The sequence below is a fragment of the Euprymna scolopes genome, chromosome 2 (genome assembly GCF_053919585.1).
Source record: "Euprymna scolopes isolate OS-2025 chromosome 2, ASM5391958v1, whole genome shotgun sequence".
In the NCBI taxonomy this organism is placed as follows: domain Eukaryota; kingdom Metazoa; phylum Mollusca; class Cephalopoda; order Sepiida; family Sepiolidae; genus Euprymna; species Euprymna scolopes.
In genome coordinates, this window is record NC_136483.1 from 146,578,930 (window position 1) to 146,593,252 (window position 14,323).

Below are 14,323 nucleotides of genomic sequence, written 5' to 3' on the forward strand. Positions count from 1 at the left end.
TACACGATAAAAAGTAACGTTCTAATTTTTTATTATTTATCTATTTTCGAAAGTGTGCCACGTGCAAGTGGAGAAGGACAAAAATTTGTGTCGAGAATTGTCTAAAGTTCCGATTTTTATTTTTATTTTTTGCTTTCACTTTAAGAAGAACGTGAATTTATGGGGTGAATTCATTCGACACAATATGATTCAACTCCATAAAATAAATAAAAAGCTAACGTGAATTATTTTTTTCATTTTTTATTTCCATACTTTGGGGCCAGGCGTGAACGCAGACCCCCACAATTTTTATGAACCACCGTTCTGCCAGATCAGATATACCCATTCCTAATCCTCGATACATCTATCATTATATATAATCAGTTTTTTAAAATAGTCAACCATATTGGAGCCTATTCGTGACGTTCAGCTTTATATTATAGATATATATATATATATATATTAGTGTTGGGACGATTAATCGGAATCGGAAAATCTTAGCATTTTGGGGGAATCTGTATCGGAATCGGAAAAATTTTAGCCTATTTTCTGATGCCAAAACAGATTCCATTCAATTATCTTTTTTGTTTAATTTTGGTTAAAAAAACAAAACATGTTCCACTGCTTGCAGTAATAAATGAAATAATGAATATTTTATGATTTAAATATTGAGTAAGACTAAAATATCTAGATCAACCCCCCTCCCTCACAACTTTGTTTTTTACGCTTAAGAAAATATAGGCACAATTATGATGCGGTTTGTGCAGTAATCCGGGACAAAATAACACTTTTATATTTAAATGTTTAGAGATTTCTAAAGAATTGGAAATTGTATTGGAATCAGAAAACTATTGGAATCATCCCATCACTAATATATATATATATATATATATATATATATATATATATATATATATATATATATATATATATATATATATATATATATATATATATATATATATATATATCTCTGATGGGAAGGAAAATAAATAGTATTTACTGACTTGTCTAACTAAATCAGTTTTGATGCTTGGTTGCTCCCTGCGTGCAGATGAGTGAGAAATGTCGGAAATGTGTTAATGAGATAAAGAATTAGGATAGTCACGCCGGCAGGATGTCATTGGCATTCTTTGAAAAGTGTGTTGGTTCACCACACACACACGCACACCCAAGCTGTTTGGTTTCAAGCTACTTCAAGAAGAATTGGGCTCTGGCACAAATCAAGGGTAGGGAAGAGACGCCGATTTTCCGTAACTATTTTTATTTTCCTGTCATAGTTGGTGTTCATCTTTAATCAAATTGTTGAATTATGAAAAAATGTCTATATCTTCTCTCAAATGTTAAGTTAACTTAAAAATAAAAATGCAATTTTTCTTCGTTTTTGTTTCCTCCCATTTTTTTATACATTTTTTTTTAAAACATACAGTTAGTATACATTGTATTGAAATATAAAATATAAAAATAAGAATAAGAAAGGTCATGTTGTATTATGGACTGACCGTAGATGAACATAAGGGTTACTTTTCAATACTGAGTACATTTCTACTAATACAATGTGCGCGCTCGTGTGTGTGTAATATGTATATATATATATATATGGATTCCCAAAAACCTCTGGTCTTGATGGAGGAGAGACTAAAATTTGTTGCTATGGTTCAGTTGTCTCCCCCTGTGGCCTTGCCAGGCCACTAATATATCGTTTACTTGCAATTCAGATATGGTCTCACGTCAGTAAGGGTAGCTGATACGCTGTTGAGAATCTGCGTTTAGATTTAGTCACAGATAGAGAGTGAGAGAAATTGATAGCGATTGTAACTAGTCGAGTATTTTTATGGAAGTTTAGCAAAGGGTGACCATAGATTATAGCTCAGATGAACACTTGCCATGAAAATACTGATAGAGCTTAGGCACGCTTGCAATGTCTCTTCTGTGAGAAAGAGATTGCAGTGAAGAGAAAAGGGCATCACCTATTAGGTTTCGAAGTTGGTTTTGAACTCTATTGAGGCAAGATAGGGTGCGCTAAGGAGCTCCTGCCTGGATATGACAACAGTACTCTAAGAAACCGAAGTATAATATTCCACAATTAAAAACAGCCTTCAACTAATTTACGATATAATAACTTAAAAAAAAAGGTGACAAAACGATCCACATTTCTATCCTGAATACCAAACACTAACTGGAAACCGAAGGGATATACTTCACATTTGAAAACGATCGTTTAAATAAAACCCACTGAACAGACAAATTATCGAGCATTTTGTTTCTTCCTTTCCATTTTTAATTCATTTATTATTTCATGATCTACATAAAATTTTATAAGGAAATGTAATATTTTATGTATCGATTTCCTGCATTTACTTCAACAGTGCTTAATTCATAAGTAGAGTTAGGTAGTAATTATGAAAATATATATGGCAATTAAGCTACACAAAAGTTTTCACTTATATCCACATAAGGATTTGTCAGGTTAAAGTGCATGGAGTTCATGTCATCAGGTATATATATATATATATATATATATATATACAGGCTCCTTCAGTTTTTGACAGACTATGGATACCAACGAAGGGGTGCCTGCACATGAAATTTTTGTGGCGGGAGGTGCGCAATCCTCAACCACACCTCTCCTGAGTCGACATTGTTAAATACCATTGGCACGTGAAGTGTATATACAGGACGACTGGAAACAAATGCTGAGATAAGCAGAGAGCACATACAGCGCCTACAATTTTCAAATGGTCACCCATCTGGTACTAACCATGCTCAACGTTGCTTAACTTTATTGACCTGATGAGAACCGGTGTGTCAACGCGATTATGCCGTTATATATATATATATATATATATATATATATATATATATATATATATATATATATATTTATTCCTCTTTCTCTCCTTTTTTAAGGTTAAATTAAGTTAACTAGCTAGCCAATCAGATTCATTGTTATTCTCGTCTATGGGTTAATGTTTTCATTAATCAATGGCAGAGCTTTTCTCGTACAAAGATTCAACTTCTATTTTCTTTTTCCTTTGTTCAATTTATCCTTTTTTGTGGATGTATAGCCTTGTTTTAGCATGTGCATTCTTGGAGTAATTTTTCTTTCTATTTTTTAAAAATGTTATATTAGTTTAGTTTTTTTTATTTAATCAGAATAATCTTTATTATTGTATATATTTTATGTACTGTTATCTTAAAGTTTATTCTGTGTATGCAGTTGTTTGCTATTTTGCTTCTATATTTTAGGATTTCGATTTTCTCGTTCAGACATAATCTAGACAGATCATCTAAATTTCTAGTTGTCGTACTATTTTCGACTTGACCACTTGAAAGCATCTGTTTTTTTAATTGTTTTTTTTTTAACTCTAAGTAATGAATTGCTAATGCTGTTTTTATTTGGTGTTTTTTTTTTTTTGTTATTGAATGTGCTTTTATGGCTGTAATATCAAGCATTAAAATTTAGTGAGATCATACGCCCATAGTATTTAAAATATTGTAGCTTGATAAACAATGCTTTTGGTTATAACTTTTCTTTTCATAATTTATTTTTTTATTAGGGTGATTGTTATTAAGGTTTACATTATTACTATTTCTAGTGGTTATATTTTTGTCCTTGTTATTTTTATTTTGGGTATATTACTCATTTTTTAATAGATGTTTTATTTATTTTTCTCTACTCCTCGCATTTGATATTTTATTATGTGCTTTAATTATCATTTCTAAGTTTTTCCGACAACAGTATGACAATTTTAGGTTATTTTTATTGAAAATTTTGTGAAAGGATTTGTTACAAGATGAGGGGAATGTTTTTCAATGAGATTTAACAATTTCTTGCCAAGTTTTATTGTGTTTTTTTTATTTTTATTATTTTTTTTAATTTCATGTATTTTTTTTTTACTTAATTATTGTATTTAATTCCTAATGAAGAAACTATATATTGAAATTTATTTTCCTTTTTATTTATTACCTAAAAATGTCTCATCAATAATATCTTTGTTCGCCTGCTCTTGCAAAGCTTCTTTTGTTTTACTAATGGCTTATTGACAATGGTTTTCTAATATTAAATATTCAAATCTTCACTTTCAGTGAATAGAAAAAATAAAAAATAATTGTTTTTATTTTTCTGCATTATTCCATGAACTCAAGGGACTAACGTCCTACTCCCTTTGGAAGCCATGCAACCAGTGTATGTCATAGAACATGGATTATCAATACATGATTTTCTGTAGCCAAATAATGGCACTTGTTAGAGTTTTTGGTTTTACTATTTTTTTTTTATACCCAAGGGATGCTGTTAGCTTTTAGTATCCCAAGACTTGCTTGAAAGATTCAATGCGTCAGAGATTTTTTTCCCTCTTTCTCTCCTTTTTTAAGTTTAATTTCTGTTTCAGTCACCTAAATTATTTGAAATGAAATCGATTTTAACATGTTAAATTAATAAAAATACTGAAATAAAATTAATGATAAATAATGAAATGAAATTAATATGATTAAATTAAAAATAAATAATAAAATACAATTAATAATATTAAATTCATAAAAAATACTGAAATAAAAATAAATATATTCAATTAATAAGCAAATAATGAAATGAAAGTATTTATATTAAATTATTAAAAAATAATGAAATAAAATTATATTAGATTAATAAAAAAATAATTGAATTAAATTAATTGTATTAAATTAATAAAAAATAATGAAATAAAGTTAACTAGTGGAACCTGTGGAAATTCCACAGCGGACTCTTTCATATGTAATATATTGATGTTGGCATTCTGTGGATGTTCAGCATAAATGGAGACACTGATATTATTGTAGTTTTTTTGTTAAAACTGCAAAAGTATTTATCAAAGCTAGCAGGGACGCCCGTTATAGCCCGATCGTAAAATACGCTTAAATATGATATTTTGATTAATGTAGATTTCGTATATCGTATTTATTATAGAGTCAATTTTCTATTGATTCTTATCTTCTCTATATAAATAAAATTATTTCCCGTCTGATTTTGACATTAATAGGATTAAAAATCAAGATATTTCATGCAAATATAATATGCACGAACGGCAGAACAATATCTGAGGTGTGTTATAGGCTTATTATTTCTCAAATTCCTCGATAATCTTAGATTTCTATACTTTTTCTGCTGAGAAGTCACGGCCAAAATCGGTTAAGATCAATGGAAGTGGTAAAATATTTTCTCTCTAATAAATTCCTCCTCCCCCTGCCACCACTTAACACCGTTTGGGGATCGTTCACAAGGAACAGTTGAGAAGAGAACACCGGTTTGGCTTCGTAGTTCTTTCATGTGAAGTTATTTAAAATCACTAAACTAAGCTGCAGTGTTCTGTGGCGTAGTGGTTAGCGTGCTGGACAATTCACATTATATTTTCACGTTCGCGCCGACCTACCGTAGTCGTTTTTTTTTTTTTTTTTTTCCTAAACAACTGGAATGGACTTTTCTTGGTGGCCGAACTGTTAACGTTGCAGATGTTTTTTTTTTCACACTTTATTTTCCTACTTTTACTCATGACTCCGGGTTTGATCCTTCCTACTACCTACCATAACATTTTTAAAAACTCCCCCCCCCCCCGTCCCGGAAACAAACACTCGGGCAACGCCGGGTACCCCCGCTAGTATATTATAAAGTTGTGATTTCAAAAATAAAAAAAAATATATCCATATGACTTGGGTGCATCATCTTGAATCGAAACCAAAACTTATGAAGAATATATATATATATATATATATATATATATATATATATATATATATATTTATTAACTTGAGTTCCTTCAACTATAATCGAAACCGAAATCAAAACTTATGAACAATTTTTGGTAACATTATAAAAAAAAATGGATGACTGGAGTGCCATCAGCTATAATCGAAACAAAAACTTATGAAGAATTCTTGGTAAAATTATTTATTACTAGAAATGGAAGCTCATAACTAGGGCTATGACATGAGAATATTCTTATTGTTTTGACTCTCGAGTATATATCTGACACAGACACAGTTAATCAATTGAGAACCACATCACTCTATCTAGAAACATATAAGATATTAACTGATATATAATCGAGAGTCAAAATAATGAAAAGAATATTCTCTTGTCATAGCCCTAGTCATAACGATTAAATGACAGTCACTTGGAAGAAACAAGATGTAAGCATGACACAAAATATAACATACATGCTATCGTATTAATATATAGATAATGAAATGAAATTAATTTTAAATTTATAAAAGAAGAAAAATATTTATCCAGCAGAATATTTTCACTCTATACCTGCCATTTGTACGATATAAGATCAGTATTGAACAGATATCTGATTAAGGGATGACACCCCAACTCAATATTGTTAAATGGACTCTACCCTCAAATAAGACTGAACATAAGTAAGATTTATAACAAACTAGCGGTGGTATCTGGCGTTGCCAGGGTGTGGTGAGGTGTGTGTGGGGATGAATCAAAACAATAATAAAATAATAAGCGAACGAAAAAATAGCATAAATAACCTTGTTTAAAAAATTGGGGGGGGGAGCGAACGGGAAAAAAATGACATAAATAACACTGTTTAAATGTTAAAACTTTAAAAAATCGGAAAAACAAAAACCAAAAAAAAAAAAACAACGAACGTGATAAAAAATAAAAAAAGGGAAAATAAAGAATAAACGAACGAAAAAATGGCATAAATAACCCTGTTTAAATATTTAAACTTTAAAAATCGAAAAAAAAAAAAAAAAAGAAATGTCCGATATGTTGGCGCTAACGTGCAACCTTAAGACAACGATGCTGTCTATATAAACCACTGATCTACGATCGCATCAGCGAAGTGACGTTGTTTTTTTTTCTATTTAAACTAATTCAAGAAAGAACTTTTTTTTTTCATGAAGGAACGAGTTTTTGCTACCCTCCCTCATTGTAATCGTGTATTTCTATAGGAAATAATTGACCGTTTTTTTTCTAATTTTCGCATATTTGACCAAGACATCGCCCCTTTCAGACAGTACCGGTTTCGACCCGGTCCGATGCCTCTGAGAAAAGTTTTAGGCATGCATACATACATACATTTAAACAGACAGGTGAGATTTAAAAAATAATATATAAAAAAGATTATTAAGTAAACAAACTAAACAAAAATACTATTCTTTAAATAGAAAAACTTATTTACACTTTTACCTTTGTCTTATCTTGTTTTCAATCCCATTTCTATCAGACATATTTACTTCTATAAATTATCATGATAAATTGTTTTAATAAACATATATACATATGTTTTAATAAACATATGTATATATATATATATATATATATATATATATATATATATATATATATAAAGTTATAGCAAGTTTCATTATACACATAGAATACCAAAAAAATACCAAGGTTTTATGTATGATAGAAAAGAAATTGGAATTTTAGGAAGATCGCTATCATTCCAGTAATTATAGGATGAGCTGCATTCATGAAAAGTAATTTTAAAAACTACCTGGCGTATATATATATATATATATATATATATATATATATATATATATATATATGGTGAACAAAGTGCAAGTAGAGATTTAAACAATTGCACTCAAAAATGTCTCTCGATTTGTAATATATAGTAAGTGTATATTTGGCATCTGGTAGGATGCCCCATCCCCAGCTTGAACAAATTGATAAGAAATTTGAAAAAAAGAAGAAAAAAAAATACAGATCTGGAATGCCTACTAGACACTATCCTCGAATATCTCAGGTCTCTTTGTGCAGAGGTTTATTCTATTCAAAATCACATTAACCACGCAGACACAACCGTCAACAAGATCGACTTTGCTCTCTTCACGAGAAGCCTACTCCTCAAAGTTACTACCACCAGTGGAATGAAGTTTTCAAAAAAAAAAAAAAACAAGTTTTTTTTTTTTTTTTTTTGAAAACGTATATACTCTGAGTCTCAAAAAAAAAAAAAAAATTTAAAAACTGATTTTATTCATTTAATAAAAACAATGATTGAACTTTATTTGCAGTTGTAAATTTTTCAAATAACTTTATAAAATAAGGATTTCAATGATGTCCCCAAACTCCTTTTAAAAATTATGCTTTAATTCTTTTATTCTTTTTTTTTTTTTCTTTTTACAGTTCTCCTTGTTTTGTCTTTGGGAGTCTGTCTATCACTCTCCCTCCTCACCTCAACTGACATCATGGGAAATCTACTTCGAGTTCTCACCAAAGATGACTCCGCTAAAAATTATGACGCATATGTCGACTTTGAAAGTAAGTAATTTTTCTTCATTTGTATTATTCAAACTACTGTTCTAATCTTGAGTAGTTGTTCTCACAAAATTGCGATGTAACCTCCGACCTTCTTCAGGTGTATCTTGTTGAACTTGGGAATATTTCTGTTGAACTTGGGAATATTTCTGTTGAACTTGGGAATATTTCTGTTGAACTTAGAGAATCTGGACAGAATCTTGAACAGAATCTTTTATTCAATCAACAGGAGTAGCATGCTCTCGTTCCGTCAGCCATGACTGGACAGAAGTCATAAGTAATTCGCAATTGTATTCTGAGTATCGTCTGCACTTAGAATTGAGCCATCAATCTCCAGAAGAGTATTTTATCTGTTACACCATGGGTTTTTCTGGAGATTAAAGTACGGGCAATAAGAAAAGCCCTGTTTGAAAAGATGTGATGTACTAATGGAACACCTAGCTGGGAGAGACATTTGTAATGGAATGTGTTGCTGGAAGGAGGAGATGGTGTGCTAACAGTTTCTTGCTGAGTGAAAGGGAAGCATACTAACAGAATTTCTTACCGCGATGAGATGTGTTAACGAAACACCTTGCCAGAAATGAAATGTGTTAACGGAACGCCTTTCTAGAATGAGATGTACTAATGGACCGCCTTGCCAGAAGGGGGTGTACTAACGGACCACCTTGCCGGAAGCGGGTGTGCTAACGGACCACTTTGCTAGAAGGTGTGTAAACAGACCACCTTATCCAAAGAGTAAGGGTATATAAACGCATCATGGAGGGGAAATACTAACAAAGAAAATAAGATCAATATGCTCAATTTGAAGCTTATAATCTCATTAATGTATCCCATCCTTATTTGAATCTATTACGGTAGAGATTTAAACAATGCTCGACACAAAGTCCTCTCCTATCTTAAGTCAACATGACTCATCGCATTTGTTTATATTCATCTTATCTCACTTTATCTTAATAAAGTTGAACTTTATATGCATTAATAGATTATTTCTGAACAAAACAAACAAAGAAAGATTTCACATCTGACTAATCTGAATTGTTTCACGACTATCTTCATGATTTAATATAAGTTACAATTTTGAAATTTTTCATCATAAATTTTGAACTTTAAATTAAGAATTCAACATTTTGTTCACAATTGAGAGGTCGATCTGAGGTTTATTTTAAATCGCGAGTAGGGTTCAGGAAGCTGCTGCCAACCCTTACATCTAAGCACATCTCCTTCAAAATCTGGGGCAAAGTCTTTTCATCCTATAATTGGTCCTGAACACGTTCAATCTACAATGACCGAACGCTATCAGATCAAACTGTCTGAAGCTGTCAGCTTCCTGACTTGAATGCACCAAACATTTATGTTATTTTTTTTCTTTTCCCTTTGCAAAACTCAGTCATGTTCTGCAAAACCAAATAAAAAGAAACACAAAACTAAACGTGATGAATAAATATTCGAAGATATAAAGAACTTAAAAACTTTTTTCCCAAAATTACTGGATTCTGCATTAAATAACCCCCAAAAGGTTGATATACCCATTAAACAACAAACCAACTATGAATTGCTTCTAAAAGTTGGAAAGAGGAGCTGCTAGAAAGGACTTGTCCTGCCTTGATAAAGTTCAAAATAGACTTCATAGCCTCATAGGAAATGTCCTTTTTCTCTTCCCTGCAATCTCTATCTCACAAAAGAGATGTTGCGAGTTTGTCTCTGCCTTATCGTTATTTTCATGGAAAGTGCTCGACTGAGCTTCAATCTATGGTCCCCTCTGGCTAAACTTTCACAAGAAACACTCGTCTAGCTGAAAACACTAACAATAATCCTCCCCCCTCTTTATCTGTGCCTAATCCTAAACATAGATTCCATGAACAAAGTTTCTTTCTTAGAACTGCACGCCTGTGGAACTGTCTTCCGTTTTCCTGTTTTCCAGCTGACTGCAATCTGATTGTCTTCAAGTCCAATGTAAACAAGTTCTTGATGAGTCGTTCCACTTAAGTTAACAAAATTACCAAATTTCCATTACTAACAATTACTATATTGTCCAATTGACTACTGTACATTCTTAACCCTTATCCTCGAGTGGTCTCTGGGCCTTGACAAGTGGTGATGCCTATGTAAAAAAAAAAAAAAAAAAAAGACTGCTGAGGAGAGAGATTCAAAAAGATTTGCTCTTAATCAACTTTACGGAGTCATGGTTAAGGCAGTTCCGAATTAAAATTAATTTAACTAGATAAATTAAACCAAATGATTTAGCTAGAATGCAAAGAATAAATAAAATAAAATTTAAAATAAAATAAATATGTAATAAAAAAAGTATATAAAATATTAATACTGACCCTACAAAATCAAGTTCAAAGAATAACAATGGATTTGAAACAAATTTATTATTTCAAATCCATTTCAATTTCTGCCAAATAGTTCTCGTATACAATCGCCTCCATATGTACGTTTGAATTAAAGTTGAAAACACATCTGACGGAGGGAAATTATCCCGAAATATCATCATGCAGTCCGTCAGTCTTGACGATGACTAGTTGGGGCCTCAGTGCTTTATCCCTCGATGTTGGCAGTTTAGGTGCAGTATCTGTTGCGCATCAGATAGACACCCTCTGAATCTTCTATGCTCATGTCCAGTGGAGCGAACCCGCAATGACTGGCAGCAGAGGCGGTTGCAGCTTCTGGCCGAAAGTAATCTCAGCGAGATAAACAGTCGCCGTATCGTGTCCGCTACTATGCTACTAAGCCGAAATATCATACTGTATTAATAAAGTGTAATCTGCATAGCTCATTTCACCGGTATGTTTCAATTTGCTTCAGTTTGTGTCTATTCATTATAACTCTGCATTTTATTACTTTCTATAAATTTATATACATGCTAAATAATGTTTCAAGCAAATTACATTAACCTCTTAAAATTTATTTTATAATTTTAACTTTTTACCATAATCACATTTGTGTGAATATTTGTTTTACATACTGGCATGGATTCGATGGTTTCTAGAAATTGACTTCCAAACTAACCTACCTCTGGCCAGGTCTTTATTTATTGCTTTTTCTCTCAGATCCATCTATATCACTTTATCCCATGTGTTCCTTGGTCTTTCTCTGCCAACTGCTCTTATCTCAACTGTCCTACATCTTATTCATTCTTTCAATGTGACTATATTACCAAAGTCTCCTAATCTGCACATATCTTCCTATACAGTCCAGATTTAATCTTCCTTTGAGCTCATCAGAACTAAGCACGTCTTTAAGATTCGCATTACATATCCATCATATCATTCCCATATTATTTCTCTCCATGCATCCCATGTCTTCAACCTCCATTGTAATTCTAACAGGAGCAGCAGCCACTAATATAGATCAATATGAACAAACCAGACTACCAAACGATGCATCCATCTATGCAGCCAAGCTCGAAGCAATTAAAATGGCTCTGGACATGATCAAGAGCTCGGAGAAAGATAAATACATAGTATTCTCAGACACGCTATTTAGCTTGGTAGCAATCCAAGAAGCAAACAAAAATCACCCATACATACAAGAAATATTAGAAAAAATATCAATATCTAAATGACCACGGCAAAACAGTGGTCTTGGCATGTATTCCTAGCCATGTGGGCATTAAGGGAAACCATACAGCCGACACACTTGCCACAATGAGAATAAAAACTATTAAACTTCCATCTACAGACTACAAAATCAAAATCAAACCCTACATAAGAAGAAAATGGCAAACTACATGGGACATGATTGTATATTTTTGAGAGTAGAATTGATGATTATTTTTTTTTATTATTTGTATTGTTTGGACTATTTTTCTCATCTTGATTGTTTTTTTCCACAACGTTTCGGCTGATGTAACCTTCGACTGTCTTCAAGTGCATTCACACTGGATGTTACTGGTAAATGATAAAAAATGTTTGTTTTTTTGCTTTCCCAATCAACATCACCGTCAAAAATTCACAATGCAAATAGCGCCAAGTCTATTTCTTTTTTTTTTTTTCTTTTTTTTTTGTGTATGTTTGTGTATTTTTGAGATAACGATTGATAATTATTTTTTTTATATTATTTGGATTGTTCAGACTATTGTCCTCATCTTGGTTATTTTTGTTTTTTTTTGTTTTTTGTTTTTTTTACACACAACATTTTGATGATAACAATAGTTCAAACAATCCAAATAATACAAGAAAAATAATCATCAAACCTCATCTAAAAAATATACAAATATTATATAAAAAAACGATCGGACCCAGATTTATTTAAAAAAAAAAAAAAAAAAAAGAAATAGACTTGACGCTATTTGCGTATGGAATTTCTTCTAACAGCTATGTTCATTGGGAAAGCAAAAAAAAAAAAAAAAACATTTTTCACCAATAACATCTGTGTGAATGCACCTGAAGATGGTCGGGGGTTATATCGGCCGAAACGTTGTGGAAAAAACAACCAAGATGAGAATAATAGTCCAAACAATCCAAATAATATAAAAAAAAAATAATTACATGGGACATGTTTGCAAACAACAAACATCATAAACATCAACCCACAATTAAACTGAAAATCACAGAATCACTACCCAATGTAAGACAAGACATCATATTAATTATAACTGGACACACATACTTAACACGTGCCTATCTGTTCAAAGGAGAAACGGTGCCTTTGTGTACCTTCTACTTTCAGTCAGTTATATGCTGATTGACTGCAAAAAATATAAGAACATTCACAAGAAAAGTTATCATGCAACAACCCTTGCACAGGTATTCAAAGAAGTACCTGCCCCTCAAATAATAGAGTATGAAAAAAATATTTCCAACTTATATAAAACAAAAACTAACAGCAATTAAATTAAGCAAACTATTACTGATCTAAACTTTCTTTTCACAAACTAATCACTTTCAGATTGTACACACTATACAAACACATAAGCCATATCTGGCATAAAATAACCCACTGTGGTTGATTTGCAGTAAAATTAAACTGCTCCTCCTCCTCCATTATAATTCCAAATTATTATCTAGTATACACATTTTTGCACCATTGTGAGTTATATCTCGGCACCAAAGTCAACAAAGATTAGACCATTTACATAATGACATATTCTCTGTTAATTGCAGAATAATGCAAGTCCTGTGCAGTTCTACGTGGTCCATTCTCCCAGGCTTCGCCTTCTCTCTTTAAGAAGGGATTAGTTTATTGCTAATCACCTGAGACACCCCTATTGGGGAATCCTGACGTGGATGCTCAGGCACTTTTTACGGGTTAGAGTGATCTTCCTCGGAGTGCTGACTTTTCAATCCCACTTTCCGTCTCTAGTGTCACATTTCTCACTCTGGGAGAGAAATAAATACTTATACACATATGTTTTTAATTTTTGTTTGAATAAATGCCAAAATAATTTAAACAATATTTTAATGGGCCCCATCCAAGAATGGGTATTCTAACTATCAATAATGGAAGTTAATATTCGCTTTTTAGTAAAACATTTTTTTAGATCATATGTTGTCTTTCAGAAACAAACCAAACAAACCTATCTTTGGTCTGGTTTTTCCTCATTCTCTGTAATCCATCCTTATCAATTTTTCTCATGTTTTCTTTGATCTTTCCATCTGAACTGACCTTGTTACCTCAACAAAACATTCATCAATTCTTTCAACATGGCCATCTTCCTCTGAGGTCATCAAATCTTAGTCTTCCTTTAACACTCACGTTACACATCCATCGTATTATTCTCATATCATTTTTCTCCATGCAACGCATATGCTCAATCCTCACTGGTCAGGTTTCACTTCCATACGTCATCACACTTTGTACTCTTGGTAGAGACTCTCCTCTGGCGTGTATACAAAGTGTATGATGCTCTGTATTGTAGGGTGGTAGGGGTGTTTTTCTACTTCACCTATTTACTGTCATCACTAGCAAAAATTCATTAGGATTGTATTACTAAATTGCTTAGTGTATGATGCCATCATTTAGGCCAATACATATTTACTGGTAGTTCACTATAATTATCATGTCTCTGAATTAGTAATTACGGCATATTTTCACAACTTAAAATAACAAGCAGTACTTGTACATATTATATTG

The 14,323-nt window shown here is 31.8% G+C and overlaps 1 protein-coding gene across 2 annotated transcripts in view; it reads left to right on the forward strand.

Moving 5' to 3' along the window:
• LOC145297246 (CYFIP-related Rac1 interactor B-like) overlaps positions 1–14,323 on the forward strand; it is a 317,794-nt gene that overhangs the window by 171,704 nt on the left and 131,767 nt on the right. For both annotated transcript variants that reach the window (XM_080143329.1, XM_080143328.1), the window contains exon 3: positions 8,114–8,248. In XM_080143329.1, coding sequence (XP_079999455.1) covers positions 8,176–8,248 — 73 coding nt within the window. In that variant the 5' untranslated portion in view covers positions 8,114–8,175. The remainder of the gene's footprint in view (positions 1–8,113; positions 8,249–14,323) is intronic.